The sequence below is a fragment of the Mesoplodon mirus genome (genome assembly GCF_964341445.2).
Source record: "Mesoplodon mirus genome assembly, chromosome: 8".
Lineage (NCBI taxonomy): Eukaryota > Metazoa > Chordata > Mammalia > Artiodactyla > Ziphiidae > Mesoplodon > Mesoplodon mirus.
The window spans coordinates 30,099,229-30,114,663 of NC_138984.1; the positions used below are offsets into that span (position 1 = coordinate 30,099,229).

A 15,435-nucleotide genomic window follows, 5' to 3' on the forward strand; every position below is an offset into this window, starting at 1 on the left:
AGGTCCAGGAGTGAAGATGTGAGTTCTGAAGTCTTCTTCAGACCAAGACCTCAAGGTGGGGAGAGAAGCAGGGAGGCTCCTGATGGAGAACCTGGGGTGAGCTGTCCTGCCACATCCTCTCCAGAAGGTCCAGGCTGTGCTCTGTGGTACGGGTGAAGGGATCAGGCCGTAGAGCAAGGGCTATCTGCTTCAGTGGCAGATGCTTTCAAGGCGTTTGGGAGATGGTCTTTGCCTCCTGGAGCCCAGCCAAAGCTATGTGGATAATGTTCTGTAGCACCTCAAACTCTAGGCAAATCCCTGGAGCTCACCCTGGCAGAGGTGGCTTCATCTGTGGCCACCCAAAAGTTCTTTCCTCCAATGGGCTACAAAGTCTCAGTCAAAGTCTTGGGTGTTGGTCCTCTCCCCACCTTGAGAAGTGACAGGAATCTCTCTTCTTCCCAAGGATGAATGAAGTCAGCCCATGGCCTTTCTAGGCCACTCTGGAAATGGCCCACGGTGGGGCAGTACGAAGACTCTGGGCCCTCCTCCTTATTTCCATGAAGCATTTGGCAAGAGGCGGCAGAGGCCAGAGGCTTCTGCCAGGAACAAGGCTTGAGTGGGACACATCCATTGGGCTAAGAGGAGGCAGGAGAATGGGCAGAGGTGGGCAGGCTTCTGGAGACAGGGCTGGAGCCGCAGAAAGTGTTGAGCACTGGGCCTCCCACTTCATGACCAGGGAAATACCGAGGGGCCCAGGCTCTCCTCATGCCTCTCCTCATCCTGCTTTCCAGCTTTAAGTGGGGATGACAGTAAAGGGCAGACAAAGCTGGTGAAAGGGAAATGGATTGGGGCAGCAGAAAAGAGGGCTCTAGTCAGCTGGAAACCTCTCCCATTTACTGGCTACTCAGAGATATGGAAAAGGAGGGCAGGATGCTCCAGTGGAAGCAGGGAAGGGAGTTGAGGGAGTAGGTGAAGGGGCCCGTGGGAGAGTCCATGCCTTTGGTCAGTTCCAAGAAAGCAGGACAATGCGCCTCAGCACCTTGTCCGGGGCAGGTAGGATCCAGGAGTGCCCTGAGAATTGACAACGGAGAAGGCAATGGGGGTGAAGGGGTGAGGGGCAGGACACAAAGGGGATCACAGAAGCACTTTGCCATTTCTGTAGATTTTCAGGATACGGCCGAGTCTCTGCTTTGCTGTAGCCAGGCCCTTTTTGGGACGCTTTCCTGGTCCTGCTTGGTTGCTCTGGGAGCCAACTGAAGGGCGCCGCTGGGTCAAGAAGACACCAGGGGCCATGGGTGTGGTGCTGCGGTTTGCCTGGGCCATGCCAAAGGCATTGGGACGAGCAGTACACTCATGGTCAGCAAGACTTCCTGAGAGGGCCTCTTGTTTAGGCTCAGGGGGAGGCAGGGGCGAGGAGGAGGTGAGAAGTTGGGGTGTAGTGGCCAGAGTTGGGGCTGGTACTGCCACGCTGAGATTAGGCTCTTGAGGGCGAGGCTGTTCTACCTCCTTCAACAAAGGCTTCTTCTTGATATATTTCTTCTTTGGGGCCTTCTGTAGCTCCTGCGGCGCCAACTTTGCAGCTGCTGCAGCCAAGCCTGTCTCAATGGAAGCTACCCGGGTCCCCTCACGCACAGGACAGTCCTGCTTCGGTAGAGTTGGGGTCACACGGGCTTTAGGACTCCATGGAGCATCATCTGAATTCTTCTTTTCCTTGGGTCGAGATTTCAAAGCAGGGTCATCATCGTCAGACTCCAGAGAAGGGTAAATATACTCTGCATCCTTGAAGCATGCTCCCAAGCTGTCCTGTTCATCGAGACTGGCGTTCTCCTCCTCCTCCTCGCTCTCGGTTCTCCAGTATGATGGCCGCTTGATGGGCCACTTCCCTGGGATGTGCTGGGAAGCAGGACTGCTAGACGCTGTGCCCAGCCCACTGCTGGAACTCCCACTGCTTCGGTCCTGCCCCCCGGTCCACCAGGCCTGCAGGCTGGAGGTAGCTGGCGAGGATGATGAGGACTGCGGGTTGGCCATGTACAGCATGCCCTGGATGGCCTCCTGAGTGCTGGGAGAGGCAGGGGCCTCGGTGAGGGCAGCATAGTCAGGTCCCCCCACCTGCCTGCTGGCCTTGAGCAGATCAAGAGTTCCACCAGCTCCACTCCCATTTCCAAGCTTGCCTTCGACCCCTTCTACCATGTCCTCATCTGCTGTATAGTCCTCCTCAATGTCAAACTCAACTTCTCCTGGTTCACGAACTCGGTTGGGGTCAGAGCAAGGCTTCGCACGGGGCAACTTTCGGGGAAATTTTGGTCTTATTATCAGAGTCGCCTTCTCCTTTCCCAGTCTCTCATCGATCTGCAGTTCATCATCTGAATCCAAGTCAAATTCATCCTCCATCACCTGTTCTGCCACCAGCCTAGCCTTGTCTACCTTCTTTGCGATCTTGGCTCGCCGAGACTTGGATAAGCTCTTTACTCTCTTGGCACTGCCATTAGACGTCAACAGGGCCAAGTCTGGCGAGTCATCATCTGAGTCATTCAAGCAGGTGCCAGTGATGTTGAACTTTGCTTTCTGGGAACAGCCTGTCTTCAGTGCCTGATGACTGTATGTGTCCATGAGATTATAGCTCAATTGGCCAGCAGGCCCCAAGGCTGAGCTCTCCTTGCCCTTTCGCTCTGCCTTCTTGAAGAATTCCTTGGGCTTCAGGCCTTTCTTCTTTGAACCACTTTTGGAGGGCAGTGACAGCCTGGACATGGATACTGAAGTGGAATGGGCTGGCCTGGTTAAGGGAATGGAGCCGGCTGGGAAGATCCTCTGCAGCCCAAAGATATTGCTTGTCTTCCCAACGTTCTGTCGGAAGATATCTTCCACCAGGCGAATCTCCCTAGCCAGATCTTTAATGAGCTGTACGGTCCTCACTGTCTCCGGGATCTCATCCTCGTGGTCTGGCAGAGCTTCTTTCCTTGTCCAGGCTCTAAAGGCCAAGTTCAGGGCTTTACCACCATGGACCAGGTAGGAGGCAGGGTGTCTCCTGTTTTCTCGCAAACCTCGAAAGACGTCCAGGATATGCTTTCCCACATACCAACAGATGGTCTCAAAGTTGGGGAACCTGAAGAGGTCTTCTGTGCTCAACCGCTTCTCAATCTCATAGACTTTGAGCTGCATTTCAATGTTAAGGCTGTGTAAGAAGTTCCCTCCAAAGACAAGGCAGTCCACGGGGGTCAGCACAGCATGGATCCATCCTGCAGGCATGAAAAGTGTCTGTCCTTGCTTCACAGAACACTTGTAGCACTTGTCCACCTGGTCCCCAAAGAACATCTCATTCTGGTTAGAGGAGCTGCTCCAGCACTCAAAGAGAGTCAGGTTGGCATTTGTTGGGCGGATCAGGTAGAAGATCTTCTCACCCTTGAGCACATGGTACCAGACCGAGCTGCCACCAAAGTCAATGTGAAAGTCGGTATAGCTATCCCGCACGCTCATGAGGCAGTACTTCTGCACATTGGGCCTCTCAAAGATACACTCCTCTGGCCACAAGTTCTCCACCCATGAGAGCTTCCGAACAATCTTGGGTGTCTCCACAAGGTTAGAAAGCCTGGTATCAGAGAATTCCAAACTAATGGCATTGAGGACTTTCTCCCTCTTCCCGCTATAATAATACTTCACAAAATCACCAAGCTTCATCTTGCAGTCGGCCTGGCGGGTCACATCAATCACATCAATCTCTTTGTCAGAACCAACATAGTGTTCCACATCCCTCACAGTGAATGATGGTGAGGGCAGCGTCATCCCCAACCCATCCTTCTTCAAGACCAGGATGGGCACACTGAAGCTATTCTCTTCCAGGAATTCCACGCTCAGCTGACTTCCAGTGGGCTTCAGAATCACTTCATCTGAGCTGTCAAAGGTCCTACTCCGAAGCTCTCGAATGAACGTAGGGCTTCCCGTCTTCACTGGCTTCCCCTTGTGTGTATCATGGCCTTTTGAAGATACACAGCGTTTTTTCATGATGGAGGGCCCATGTAAGACCTCACAATTGGGGCAGTGGTAGAGGTCAATGTCATCAGCCTTCTCCTCTTCAACACCAACACAACTGCCATGAAACCAGTCCTGGCACATGTCACACTGGATCATGAAGCGGGTGACATCGTAAGGAAGCCGACAGAGGCAATACACCGGTCCCGAGGCCATCTTCGCCTGGCCTTGGAGCGTCCTGCGGTGGGCCCGGTTCTCAGCGTCAAAGGGAGCGGGAGGCGGCAGCACGCACTCTCTCTGCACGAAGGGAGAATCTCTTCACGCCTCTCAAACTGACAGGAACCTCCTCACGCCCCAAACCTGACAAGAACGTACTCGGTCCGGAACCCTACAGGGACCTCCTCATCCGCAAAGCCGCAGGGATTCCTCACGCCCGCGGAGCTCAGTCCCACCAAAGCGCCCGGCGGCCAGGCTCGCTCCGGAGCTGCTCAGCGCCTCGCTCAGCGAAGGTTCGGCGACGCGCACCGAATTCTGAGATCGTCATGGCAACGCGGCGAACCTTTCTCGCCTTGTTCTCGAGCCACCCGCTGGGTCGCGCGGCCCTGGCCGCCCAGCGGTGCTTCAGGGCAGCTTTCTCCACAGCTCTGCCCCGGGCCCGGCCGTCAGGGCCTACTGGAGCCCGCGGCTCGGGCCTAGGCCGGCGGCCGCCTGACGAACAGGCAAGCGGCGGCGTCGCTGGGCCGGCAGGAGATCGCCGCGAGCAAACCAACGAGGAAGGAGATGAACCGGCGGCCCGGTTGGAGAAAAAAACAGCCCGAAAAATCGCCGGGAGAAGCCCGGTGGCGGTGATGGGCAATTCAGAGTAGTCAATCTCTCTCATTTTTTTTAATGCTTTTCCATCATTTGAAGATGGCAATAAACAAGGACAATTGCCTGGAATGCCCATTGGGATAAATGGATTAGTCAGTCTTTAAGTGTCATCAAATTCATAAGGACAAGTTGAAGTAAGTAGTCAGATGATATTGGACATTGATTCTAAAATGTGCAGAAAAGGAAAGCTACTCGGGAATACAAGAATGGTTCATTCATAGTTTTCCTACTTATACAAGTGAAAATACTATGGGTATGATAACACGTTTAGTGGTGGTTCCTTTCTAGGGTACTTCTCAAGATACATTCATCTTTTGCCCATTCTTTCCAGTAGGTTGCAAAGCCCATAGGGATTCCTGTGGCTTTGTCAAGAGACGAGTGTATGTCTTTGCAATAACCCCAGCACTTTAAGAGTGACTACTGTAAGTATTGGCTTTTCAGAATTGTCCCATCTTTTGGGCTACTCATTTCCAAAGGAGACTACAAGTGATTTGTTTTCTATTTGTTTTACATACCACGGCAACAATGACAAGATCTAAACTTTTAGCAATAGGAAGTTCTTTTCCCTAAGGCTTCAGTTATGATGGAAAAAAACAACATATATCAAAAAACAACATATAATCTCTACTTCAACATAATAGGTGGAGCAGAGGGATTTACAGCTCAGAAAGCCAGAGGTCCACTGACACTTAAGGACTTCTGCCAAGAAGAAAACATCTGTGAAAGGACAAATAAGGACATAGACCTATATGTTGAAGGCATAAAACATCTTACAGTATGAGAAGGGCTCCTGGGATGAGAAACTTTTCCTTGACTTGTGTGTGTCTAGGGGAGTTAGTCTACTCTGCTCTAGATTCCTAAACAATTTTGTGCATACTTCCATTACATGCTTACTATATTCTATTTGTTATGTATGCTTATCTGTCTCTCCTCCCCATCCCCCTCCTACCCTAACCAGCAGCAAGCTCTTTCAGACAGGGAATCATGTCTGACTACTCTCAGCTTTAGAGCCCAACACACATATAACTTCTTAATTAATATTGCTTGAATTTATTTATGAGAATAGTCTCATTTTGAACCCGAGGCTGGCGTAGTGAGTGTCATCAGTCAACTTTGCACTGATGAAATTTCTTTTTCATGTCTGGAAAAAGAAATCAAAATGTCCGTCAGCCAATTTAGAGTTTTCTTTTTTTTTTCTTTATTTGGTGCCCCACCTTGTTTTTTTAAATCATGCTTTTGCTGAATGGAAATATTGCTTTGATGTGATTATGGACACATCCTCTGAAATGGGTTTTTTGATGAAAAGACTATAATCTAAAAGTAGAAGTTAAGCATAAAAGTATAAAATCATTTCCCCTGAGGGAAAAAACATTGCTCATCCAGTGAGAGGATTTTCATGTTCAGTCGTTGGAAAAAGGGAAACATTCGAAATCTAGTTTGAGATCATTTTTTGTAACATGGTGTATTAACAAGGAATTCATTAAGCTACCAGTAAAAGAAAGCCTAAGTATATATGTATATACATATATATACATATATATGTACATACAAATATATACAGATATATACATATTTATATATATATATATATATATATATATTAGCTTAAATGAAAAGGGGTTTATTTTTCTTACCTAATAAGAAACCTGGAAACATGTGGCTGCTGATGTTAGTTCAGTGGCCCAAGGATATCAGGCCCATGTTACTATGATTCCCTTAACCTTTTTTAGACTCTCAGGTTAGTTGCCGCAGCTCCAAACATCACATCTACATTCAAGGCAGGAAGTAGGTGAAAGGGTTGTTTCAGCCCAGCCACATCTGTTATATTTTTCTATTAATTAATTTATGTGTGTGTTTATTCATTTATTTATTTAGCCTGTGTTGGGTCTTTGTTGCTGCACGCGGGCTTTCTCTAGTTGCAGCGAGCGGGCACGACTCTTCATGGCGGTGCACAGGCTTCTCATTGCGGTGGCTTTTCTTGTTGTGGAGCACAGGCTCTAGGCATGCAGGCTTCAGTAGCTGTGGCACGCAGGCTCAGTAGTTGTGGTTCACAGGCTCTAGAGCACAGGTTCAGAAGTTGTCACACACGGGCTTATCTATTCCACAGCATGTGGGACCTTCCCAGGCCAGGGCTCGAACCAGTGTCCCCTGCATTTGCAGGCGGATTCTTAACCACTGTGCCACCAGGGAAGTCCTCACACATCTGTTATTTTTTAATCAAGAAAGTAAAAGCATTTCTATGACCTTCATCAGTGGACTAAGTCTTAATTCGTGGACTACAAAGATGTTACATGGTCATTTATAGATACAAGTAAGTCTGAGGGAAAGAGCTCCAGAGTAAGACAGTAAAGTACTTTGTCCAGGGAGTTGGGAATGGCTATTGGGCAAGCAATCACCAAAGTCAATCCCATAAGGCAATGTGACCTGATGGAAAACTGTGCATTGTATAAATTCAACTTTAATGCTAAATTGGCATAACTCCACTGCTGTTTATCTTTATTTTCTTAGATCTTAACTTCTTTACCTTAAAAACAGAAGTTTTCATATTATTCACCAAACATTGCACACTTGAGAAACAGAAAATGCTGGTAAGAATACAATGATGCACTACCAAACGTGAAATAGATAGCTAGTGGGAAGCAACCGCATAGCACAGGGAGATCAGCTCGGTGCTTTGTGACCACCTAGAGGGGTGGGATGTGGAGGCTGGGAAGGAGGGAGACGCAAGAGGGAAGAGATATGGGAACATATGTATATGTATAACTGGTTCACTTTGTTATAAAGCAGAAACTGATACACCATTGTAAAGCAATTATACTCTAATAAAGATGTTAAAAAAAAAAAGGATACAATGATGGCTGCATAATCTACTTGGTGATAGATCTGAAAGCCCCTTCTTTCTAGAACTTTGAGCAAATAATTTCAACTCTCCTACATATCAATGTTCTCTGCAAATTAAATGGGTCCAAATGGATAATCTCAAAATTCTTTTCTGCTTTACCAATTTATTATTCTATGATTTGTGGTAATAATCTATTAATTGAATAAATGTCTTGAAATCCTGGAGTTTAGAAAATTATTGAAATTAAGAATTAAAAGTGGTACAATCACTGTAGAAAGGACTTAAACATTGATATACCCCAGGAGTAAGCAATTACACCCCTCAGTATAAACACCAGAGAAATTCTTTCACTTGTCCACTAATAAATATATATATAAGAATGTTTACAGAGATACCATTCGTATGGAAAATCCCCAGAAATTATTCAAATGCCAAAAAAGTAGGAAATAAATAAATAAATAAGCTGTAGTATTTTCACCCAATTGGCTATCGCAGGAGTTAAAATGAAGTACAGCTAGTTGGAACACCATGTATGGTGTTATAAATATAATATTGAGAAGAAAAAATTAGTCTCCTAAGATTATACATAAAATTTCAATACCCTTTTTATAAAGTTAAAATAACTAAAACCAAACAACACGTGTATTAGAAATATGTAAAAATATAAAACTAGGTATGTTTTCAAATGACAATTAAATGATTATTATAAGAGTCAAGGTAGTAATTACATTAGAAGGGAAGAATGAAGAGTCCAATGGATAAGATGGAAAAGTTTCCCAGGTAATGTTAAATACTGTGAATGCTCTAATTATCACACTGTGTAGTAGATTCATAGATATTTTTATAGGGTTTTAAATAAATAAGTAGGTGAATAAATAAATACATACTTGCATACAAAAAGCCAACGGACTGATAGATTATATCAAGAACAAAGGATTGGGCTTCCCTGGTGGCGCAGTGGTTGAGAGTCCACCTGCCGATGCAGGGGACACGGGTTCCTGCTCCGGTCCGAGAAGATCCCACATGCCGCGGAGCTGCTGGGCCCGTGAGCCATGGCTGCTGAGCCTGCGCGTCCTGAGCCTGTGCTCCTCAACGGGAGAGGCCACAGCAGTGAGAGGCCCGCGTACCGCAAAAAAAAGAAAAAAGGATTACACGTAATCCCTTTCTGTTTACTTAAATTTCAAGTAAAAAAAAAATTATAAGTCCATGTCATCTATGGATGTTATTTTAGAAAAGACCTTAAGCTCATGTTTTCATTCTGTAGAGAAAACAAATGACGCAAAAATTCACTCACCAAAAATAGTAGAAGTTTTTGGTTATTTAGGATGTCTTCTATTGAACCACCTAGTCATTTAATCAGTACTAATAAAACAAGGAAGGAAATCACAAGCATACCACACCCTACCCTGAAATCCAGTCCCTCTAAGGATGACAACAGTCACTATTCTCTTTTATCACCAGTCTCATCCCTGTGCTCCTTCTCTGGAGTGAGGTCAGGACAGTGAGATATGAGGCTCCATCCACTGCATCTTCCTGAGCAGAGAGGAGGTTTTTGAAATGACCCAATACTCGGTATTTCAAAGCATGTCCTCTACTGAGTCAAATGAGAGATTATCAAGATATGATTTAAATCGCGATGAATCCCCAAATAATAAGGAACACAGCTGATGAAGACAGGCAAAGAACAAGACATTGAAATGTACTGACACAGATGCCCAAACCAAAGCAATTCATTTGTTCTATATTATACACACACACACACACACACACACACACACACACACACAACTGTGACATTTACTGTTATAGGCATGGGGGATATACATCAATGAACATAATAAGCTAAGTCTTTGCTCTTTAGAACTTATATTCTACTGGAAAAGAGTAACAATATTTAAGTAAACAAATCAATAAAGATAATTTAAAAGAGCAAAAGTGAAATGAAGGAAATAAAATCATGTATTATAATAGAGACTGAGGGGAAAAAACATTGCTTTAAAGCACAAATGACTTCTAACTTTTTACGATCTTCAATCCATGCAAGCTTTGAGATTGCATCAGTACTCATTAGAACAAAACTGCAGCCCCTTATGCTTATAAAATTCGCTTGTATCGACCAAATTCAAGTGTCCTTAGTCACACATATCTGAAGCTACTGAAACCTACTAAAATATGTGGAGAGCACACACTGCTTCACCATTCGGCCACTCTGCAATCAGGCTTCTTTTTAACCCTCCCCTCACCCCTTCCTTAAAAACCTTCAGAAATTGAGGTGACCACCCCTCCTGTCATGACCAGCAGGTCCTGAAGCAGAGTACATTTCTTTTAACAGGCCCCATGCTTCTGACATATCTGAGGGTGATATCCTAGGGGAATTTAAATGTATACATAATTTTTATAGGCATAGATTTAGAAGAGCATATTACATATTCAAATATATATACACATATCTATGTTTGTATGTATGTATATGTATATCCATCCTATCTTGGGATCCCATATTTTGATGAAGTTTCATACCTAACACACATCTTGGGGCACCCATTTTACACATGGCTTTGAATTAATAATCATGCAAGAAAATATCTAGACTCCAACAAATGTGCGACATCCGCAAAGTCATTGATTAAATCTTAGTGAGAAGTTTACAAATTCTCATATATAAGTTTGCGGTTTTTTTCAGCTTGTAAGCCTGATCCAGAGCTGCTATCAGAAAATTGACCCCCTCTGCTCTCAAACATGACATCTGCCCTTGATACCGAACATAGGTGGTCATCACCAGCAGAAAATGAAATTTGATTTTGGAACAGATTTCTTGAATTTCCAGTTCAATACCTCTTCCTCTCTAGGTAACAGGCATAAGTGAGAGAATTGTCCAAAAGATCTATTATACAACTATTGCATCGATCCAGTTCAAGACCAGAAAGATCAAGCAACAAACCACACACCGGAAGTATTTCCATTAAACAATTTATTGAATGCCCAGCCTGTCTGGAAACGCTCTAGTGTCCTGCTGGTTGTAAAGATTTTTGAAGCCCTACCTTACCTTCCCCAGTTACAAATGGTTCAGACAGAAAACCTTAGACCACGGGAGAGAATCCGAGCAAACGAAATGTTAAAGTCATGCTCATCTGCTAATAGACCCAAACGCTGTCTCTCACCACTTTTGAAAACTCATATTTACAAGTATGACCCACTTCCTTTCTAAATCACCGTAGTTCAACCAGTGTCCAGAACCAGGATGTCAGTAGGTTTCTGATACCACGCTTCTCCCTTTCTCTGAAATGGTTCCCAGAACAAGGGTTAGCCCCATTTAACACATTGTATAGAACAGTCTCTCTCACATTGAATAGAAAGGTTAATGCATCCTCAGGCCCTCAGAGAATCTATAAAAGAGGAAGAACAGCATTATGAGGGGTTGGGATTATTCCGCTAGGGATGCTTTCAGGGCTTAATTTTTCCATGGTAGAAACAAAATCTCTTGTTTCCAAAGCAAGATGTCAACATGATTTTTAGCTGTCAACCACTTTTTGTGCAAGAAGTTCAGTTTTAGATAGCAATCACTTTTTTTGTGCAAGGAATTCAATACTTATCCTTCTCTTTCACTATAATAAAAGTAAATATATATAAAGCTTTTTAACCAAACTAATTGCAAAGCTATTTAGCTAACTCTCAAATTATTGCAGGAAAGTCACCCAAACAGAGAGATGATTTATGTCACAAAATATTTGTAGTAGTCTGCTAACATAAGTGATATGTGATTTGTGGACATATGAATTGTTTGGCTTTCTGGGTAACTAACTGGAAATCCTACAGACTTTGATAGTCAAAGGCTTTCTTCCACAAACATTCATCTGTAGTTCATTTGTCTGTAAAAAGTCAAAGGCTTTTTATTTCATACGGACAGCTACCTAGTCAGTATAGACCCTGAGAACAAAGCAAAAATGGACTGAATGTCTACATTTTCCTCCTTTCATCTGAGTGTTTGGTCCATATAAATATTTGAGTACAAGGCTTTCTCAGAGTTTTTTTTAACTTTAATAAGGAAAAAATTATTTCTTTGTTTCTAACCATAACTAATGAAATGTGGCTCCAGGCAACACATCACCAAGAAAGGAGAGGTTATACAACTTTCTGAGAACTCAGTGAAATAGAGAGCCATTTTGATTACCTGTAACCATGAGTTTCTACTTGGATTGGCTCCTTTTATTTCTTAGGTTCCACTCACATTTCTCAAAATACCAAATGCCTGATAAAATGCCTTGAGCATCTTATCTCTCTGTGTGGCATTGAAAATGTAGTTTTGAGACTCAAGAACAGCTACCACCTTTCTTGGGTTCCACCTTAGGTCATAATGGCTCAGGAATAATATTTTTCTGCAGAGAGCTACCATGATGTTATTAATAAATAGCTACTCTGCTGAGAATCAATATTCGGCTCCTAATAAGTATGGGAGTGTCGTTCTCATCTCTTGTTTCTGAAATGCTGAATGCTTACAATTTCATTTTCATCCCAAAATAGTATAGTTATGGTTATAGTCATGGAAATAAGAGGGTAGTTTTTAATTCATTTTTTGCTACACAGAGATATGGTCAAAAGTTTAAGTGTAACCATCCCAATTTTTTTTTTTTGGCTGCATTAGATCTTCATTGCTGCGCGCAGACTTTCTCTAGCTTCTATGAGATGGGGGCTTCTCACTCTGGTGGCTTCTCTTGTTGCAGAGCACAAGCTCTAGGTGCATAGGCTTCAGTAGTTGTGGCATGTGGGCTCAGTAGTTGTGGCGCATGGGGTTAGTTGCTCTGCGGCATGTGGGATCTTCCCAGACCAGGGCTCGAACCCGTGTCCCCTGCATTGGCAGGTGGATTCTTAACCACTGTGCCACCAGGGAAGTCCCTCCTCAAAATTTTTTTAAGGAAAAACGGTCCCCTAACCACCAAGTATCAAATGTGGCCTTTAGCATTTACTCTTCTCTCTTTCATACGTTCCACAACCAGCTGCCCAGTTCTGTTGATTCTACCTGTGTGATCTGTCCCACTCCTTTCTGCATTTCCACAGCCCTGTTTCAGTTCTTCATTATCCTGGATAGGACCCTGCTATCCTAACTGGTTTGCCCACCTCCTGCCTCTCTTACCCACAGTCCATCGTATATACTGCTGCCGGACAGCTTCCTTTCCTCCAAGCCTCAGAAACCTGCTTGCAGCGGCAAAGTCCATGCACGACCGCTCAAGATCTCTACAAGTTTACCTGGAGCTGCAGGTCATTCCTCTCTTCCTGCTGTCCCCTTTATACACTCTATGCTCCAAATCAAACCAGTCGCTTGGTGACTGTCCCAGATGGGGTTTCCTGGGAAGCAGACTCCGAGGCAGAGGTTAGCGGACAGAATGTTTATTAGGGAGTGCTTCTCTACAGCTGTGAAACGGGACAGAAGAGGAAGATGAGCTTCCATGAAGGCCCAACACAGGAGGAGCTTTTGGAGCCTGTCTGGTCCTGAGTTGGGGGGAGAAGGCTGGGCCTTGAGGAAACCACAATGATTCATCTTTGGATGTAGCCTACTTTGAGGGCAGTTTTCTTCATTAGGGGAAACCTCCAAAAGGGCCAACAGCTGATGTCTGCCTCCCAGCAGCACTCCCAGCAGATAGAGGAATAAACCCTTTATATAATCTCTTTATTTCTCAAAGCAGATCTGAGCAGTGCATCATGCACCCGCCCAAGGGCACTTTTCTATAAGCTCAGCGGCAGGCTGAGGGCTGTCTCTCAGTGCCCATTTCTAAAGTTTTTCTTTAGTAATAATATGTCTCCACCCCTGTTAAATTTCTAGTCTCCTTTGCAACTAGGTGTGACTAAGTTCCAATTTCTCCTAGCATACTTTTCAACTCTCAACTTTCTGTTTTCACAGACACCTGGGTATTTATCAGGCTGATTTGTACTTACAGGTATATATTTGGACTTTATGACTTTAAAAATAGGTTAGGAAAGCTATTCACAATTACTTGGCTAATTAGTGACTCGTTTGTCACCACGAAGCCCAGTGTTCGTTTCAGCACTTTTACTTGGTTTCCCTCATCTTGCATGGTAGACTGATAAAAACGAATATTCCTTTTTCTGACCAGACTCTCATAAATACTGAATTTGTTACAACAAGCAAATAAAAAGGCCGCTCGGAAATGGGAACTGAAAAGTAAAAGTGGAGATTCAGCGGTCGTGGCTCACGGGCCTAGCCGCTCAGCGGCATATGGGGTCTTCCCGGACCGGGACACGAAGCCATGTTCCCTACATCGGCAGGCAGACTCTCAACCTACTAAACCACCAGGGAAGCCCCACCAACTCCGACTTTCAACAACACAGGTAAAGTACAAAAAGAAAACTCCCCAGAAACGGAAAAACTGATACAAATTTTTCCTCAGAACACTACGCCTAACGTGTCAGCAACCCCCCAACCGGTTGAACAAAAGCCGTGTGATACTTAAACTTTCCTTAACAAACAAAAGAATCAGGGGAGAGCGCGAACGCAGTCCCCCACTACCACAAATTATGCAGTCGAGTTTCCCACATTTGGGGAAATCGCAGGGGTCAGCACATCCGGAGTGCAATGGATAAGCCTCGCCCTGAGAAAACCACCTTCGTGATCATGGTGTCTCCCCTGCCAGCAGGTATTTGGATAAGCCATAAGGGGTCTGTTCAACTGGAGTGTGATGACCCTCACCGCTGGAAATCACTTTTGTGATCAAGAGTGTCTCCTCTCCTAAATACTGAGACCCCCACCAGGTGAAAGAAGTTAACTGCATGCTGACCACAAGTACATTGACCCCAGACAGGCTGGAACCAGAATGCTGATGATGTTGACTCCCAATTACCTCAGCACCAACCAATCAGAAGAATGTCCATGAGCTGATCAAGCACCCCACAACCATCTCTCTCATCCTGTCTTTAAGCCATTGAGGAGTTTGGGTCTTTTGATCATTAGCTGCCCATAGGCCTTGCTTGGCTTTGCAGTAAATGCTGTACTTTCCTTCACCACAACCTAGTGCCAGTCGATTGGCTTTACTGTGCATGGTGAGTTGACCCAAGTTTGACATGAACTGAAGAAAAGATCTATGAACATGGAAGCATCCTAAATGTCCATTGACAGATGAATGGATAAAGAAGATCTGGTATATATGTACACACACACACACACACACACACACACACACACACACACAATGGCATATTATTCAGCCATAAAAAAGAATGAAATAATGCCATTTCCATGGATGGACCTAGGGATTATCATACTGAGTGAAGTAAGTCAGATAAAGACAAATATTATATGATATCACTTATATGTGGAATCCAAAAAAAATGATACAAATGAACTTATTTACAAAACAGAAATAGACTCACAGACATAGAAAACAAATTTATGGTTACCAAAGGGAAAAGGGCAGGGGGATAAATTAGGAATTTGGGATTAACAGATAAACACTACTATAAATAAAATAGATAAACAAGGACCTATTGTAGAGCACAGGGAAGTATATCAATACCTTGTAATAGTGTATAATGGAAAGAATCTGAAAAAAAAAATATATGTATAACTGAATCACTTTGCTATATACCTAAAACATTGTAAATCAATTATACGTCAATTTAAAAAATTTTAAATAACAAAAGAAAAGGTCTATAAATCAGTTTTATATTCTTTAAAAAAAAAAAAAAAAAAAAAAAAGTAAAAGTGATATATGCAACTGCCAGACTGGTATCCAGAGGAACTGATAGGCCTTCCAAGTCTCCTCCTT

General features: G+C 44.1%; 1 protein-coding gene across 1 annotated transcript; it reads right to left on the reverse strand.

Annotated features, from left to right (window-relative positions):
- Positions 1-4,288, reverse strand: LOC309809928 (histone lysine demethylase PHF8-like). The gene has a single exon (XM_082631510.1). The coding sequence runs from the start codon at positions 4,159-4,161 to the stop codon at positions 1,114-1,116; it is 3,048 nt and encodes a 1,015-aa protein (XP_082487636.1). The 5' UTR covers positions 4,162-4,288; the 3' UTR covers positions 1-1,113.
- Positions 4,289-15,435: the final 11,147 nt, after the last annotated feature.